The sequence below is a fragment of the Pyxicephalus adspersus genome, chromosome 4, assembly GCF_032062135.1.
Source record: "Pyxicephalus adspersus chromosome 4, UCB_Pads_2.0, whole genome shotgun sequence".
NCBI classification, from domain to species: Eukaryota; Metazoa; Chordata; class Amphibia; order Anura; family Pyxicephalidae; genus Pyxicephalus; species Pyxicephalus adspersus.
This window is the reverse complement of record NC_092861.1, coordinates 88,970,422-88,973,957: the sequence shown is the minus strand read 5'-3', so window position 1 is coordinate 88,973,957 and position 3,536 is coordinate 88,970,422. Positions and strand designations below refer to the sequence as shown.

The 3,536-nt window shown below is 37.2% G+C and overlaps 1 protein-coding gene across 1 annotated transcript in view; it reads right to left on the bottom strand.

The window, feature by feature from the left end:
- Positions 1 to 2,582: 2,582 nt before the first annotated feature.
- The window catches only part of TBPL1 (TATA-box binding protein like 1), a 10,086-nt gene continuing 9,132 nt past the window's right edge, over positions 2,583 to 3,536 (bottom strand). The window contains exon 7 of the mRNA XM_072408922.1: positions 2,583 to 2,726. Coding sequence (XP_072265023.1) covers positions 2,647 to 2,726 — 80 coding nt within the window. The 3' untranslated portion in view covers positions 2,583 to 2,646. The remainder of the gene's footprint in view (positions 2,727 to 3,536) is intronic.

The following is a 3,536-nucleotide window of genomic DNA, read 5'->3' as shown; positions in this document are numbered from 1 at the left end:
AGGAGGAAGGGAAGTAGAAAGAAAAAAGGCAGAGGAAGGAATGTGGAAGAGCAAGGAGGGGAAGCATTGGTTAGGGGAAGAAGGTTGGAGGGGTTTAGAGAGGTAAAAATGAAGGATGAGGAGGAGAGGTGGAGGATGAAGGACAGATGATGAAAACTGAGGGAAAAAATGAAAGGGGAAGAACGGAGAAAATAGAGAGGGGGGTTGGAAAAAAAAATGGATAGGGGAGGGGTCAGAGAAGCAAAGGAGAAAATTGGAGGAATAAATAAAGAGTGGAAGAGGGGTAGACAGAGCTTAAAAAAGAGGGGGGGGGGACTGAGAGGTAAGTAGAATTATTTGGTATGGAACACACTTTAGTGCTAATGTACAAACCATTTTTTTAAAGTGGTTAAAAATATAAATGTATTGTCCACATGTACCTTTACTTGAATTTAAGCTGTCAGATGGCCACTCAGAATAAATCTACAGCAGTTCTAAACATGTAAAAAATGTATCCAAAATGTATGTCAACATATCAAACTTGCCAGCCTTCTTCTGTCTCTTAAAACCCTGACTACTTTCCACCCTGCCATATGTCTAAGCTCTTCAGGGCAGGGTCCTCTCCTCCTCCTGCGTCACTGTCTGTATCTGTCTGTCATTTGCAACCCCTATTTATTGTACAGCACTGTGTATAATGTTTTTGCTATATAAATCCTGTTTAATAACAAATAAGTCCTTTTGGGTGAAAAACCCTGTACAGTCAGCTGTCTTCCTGTTGCAATGTTATTCCCAGATTCTGATTCTTCTTCCCCATATACTCCAACTGGAGGCTTTTTTTCTTTTCCTTCTGGACCTCCAACACCTTCACAGGCTTCTCATTTTTATTCTGTCGGAACACCAGATTCTTGTGAGACTCCGTCAACTGCGGCTATATAATCCCATTCATCTCATTGCTGAGAAACAAACAATATTTCCAGGATTGCCAATTAACCTGACCTCTTGCAGGGAGATCAAGCTTTAAAAAAAACAAAACAAAACATCCAAAGACTACAGCTACACATACAAATGCTAGCTAATTGTTGTCCATAATCTAACATGGGTACAGTGGTCCCCCAGCACCATTTTCTCTTGCATACTGGCTGGTAACAGGGATGACTCTATAAACATATTGGAAAGGGTTTTACCTTATTCAACAGGACCTTGAACTTTGTGGGGTAGAACTAATCCACAACTTAACTTCCATAAATATACTATATAGTTATACAATTGGGAAGGTTGGAAAAGGGGTGTTTAAATAACAAATCCCCCCTAGAGTGCCAGATAATAGACTGGCTGTCAAGTTTGCAGCAGACACAATGTTTTGTACTGCATACAATGTTGTAAGATCTGTGTAAAAATTTACAATAGCTTCTTGGTAGATCTCAAGCATGTGTATTCACTGCTATCAAAGTTTCTTAGAAGAAATCCCCTACAATTCACAGTAAAGCAAATCCGCTGTGTGATGCCATTAATTTACCATGGCACCCTTAGAGTCTGCTCTTAATATGGGTGTGTGTGTGTGTTTTCTTTTTAAAGGCACAAGCATTATCTTAAACTCCATTTGGCAGTCCATTCATTTTAATGGGCAGCCAAACAACAGCACATCACACAGAAATGTAGCATACATATGTTGTTTTTTTTTTAAATGAATGGCACCCTATTGTACCAAGTGGAAACAATCTCTCAAGAACCATTAGGCAATGCTCATGCGGCTCAATAGCCAACCCTCCTGCACATACCAGGCTGACAAAGGTATTGCTTATTACATAGCAGTCGGCCTGAAAAAGAAGGTACTGTTACTAGGAGCATGCCCTTGTATGAAATTTTGTATGTAAAAGGAACCACACTCCTGAACTGTTTAAAAAACAATACAGTACCCAAGGCACACCACACTTCGCCATCAGACTATTGCCTCTCATCCTTTGGACAGAGGACACCCCTCCTGCCATTCGCTGATCCATGGTTAGGTATTTAAAAATCCCTGAATCCTGCACCTGTTGCCATTTGAAGTCCAAGTGCAGTTTGGAGCAGCACCTTCAGTATTTACCTTTAACAGTTTAGTACAATAACCATTTGCAATAAAATATTTGTGATGAATATAACATAGATCCTATCTGCAAGTGATTGATAGAAACGATAAAAGAAAGAAAAGTTTAAGCAAAGTCATTTAATTAAAAAATATTTACACAGAGAGAAAAAAAAAGTATATGTGCTATGACAATGGAACTTTTATAAAAACACACATTCAATGAGTGAGAAGAAAACTTTTACATTTTCTTTGGTGCCCATAAGGGGGAAAAAATGTAAAATACTATAAATAAATCACAAGCTCAAAAAAATGCTTTGCATTAGTGCATGTCTTTACAGAATGCTCCATTTGAATGCATGGGAATTACTTCACAAATAAATAGCACGGATGATTAAAAGCAGCAGGTCCACATCTTGTGAACAGTCCTTTCTTAAAAACACGTAAATGTCTCTGAATCCACAAAGTGGCAACACTGCGACGGACAACAAGGTAAAGGAAGTGTTGCCCTCAATTGGTCCGGTATTATTTTAAAAGGTGCCTGGGCTTAAAACCTCAGTTAATGAAGTGGTTAAAAGGGATGGTGTCCATGGAGTGGTTATTTACAAAATCTCTTTCCTGCTTTCAAACACAAATGGGTAAATGTGCTCCACGGCAGTGGCAACGGTTTGCACGTTTGGACCTGCAGAAAAATAAATAAATAAATAAGGAATGTCTTCAATACAATTTTTACATATACACATACACAGCAACATAGCTAACCTTAATAAAAATATATATTAATAGTAAACAACAAAAAGTATTTACTCTAACAATAATAATATTATTATTATTATTATTATTATTATTAAGTATTATTGTTTATATTTGGGGATGCCCCAAAGACCCTTTCTCATGAATATGAATTAAATATGGAGACTGACCCTTGCTCATGACTGAAAATAGATATGAGACCATGAGTGGGATTGTATAAAGACCAATTTCTAAATATATATCAAGGAAAGTGTACAAAAAAATGTGTGCACCAAGCAATGCGCCATCAACACAATAAAGAACTGTATAATTCTATATCAAATAAACTCAAAATGTAATACCTTTTTAACAATCAAGATGTAATCCTTAACCTCATGACAGCATGTGCACAGTAGGTGAGCACACTTGTGTTACATTTTAATATAGCTTTCATCATCATTGAAAAATCTTCATCATTCCTATGCAGAGGCAATCTATAACAAGTTCCCAATAACAGACAATATCCCTTGTAAATAATAGGATTTTCCACATTCAAACAGAAGCGGAGGAACGCCTCAAGATTTTGGGAGTGGGCTGGTAGCTTAAAGATTAAAGGTGGGCAAAGATGGAATCCAAAGTGAGAATAAATTGTGAAACACACACTATAATCTCATTTAAGGTAAAACTCTACTACTTTACCTGTTTCAAGAAAAGGGAAAATTGTGAACTGCCACTTAAAAATAAATTTCAGGGAAAACAC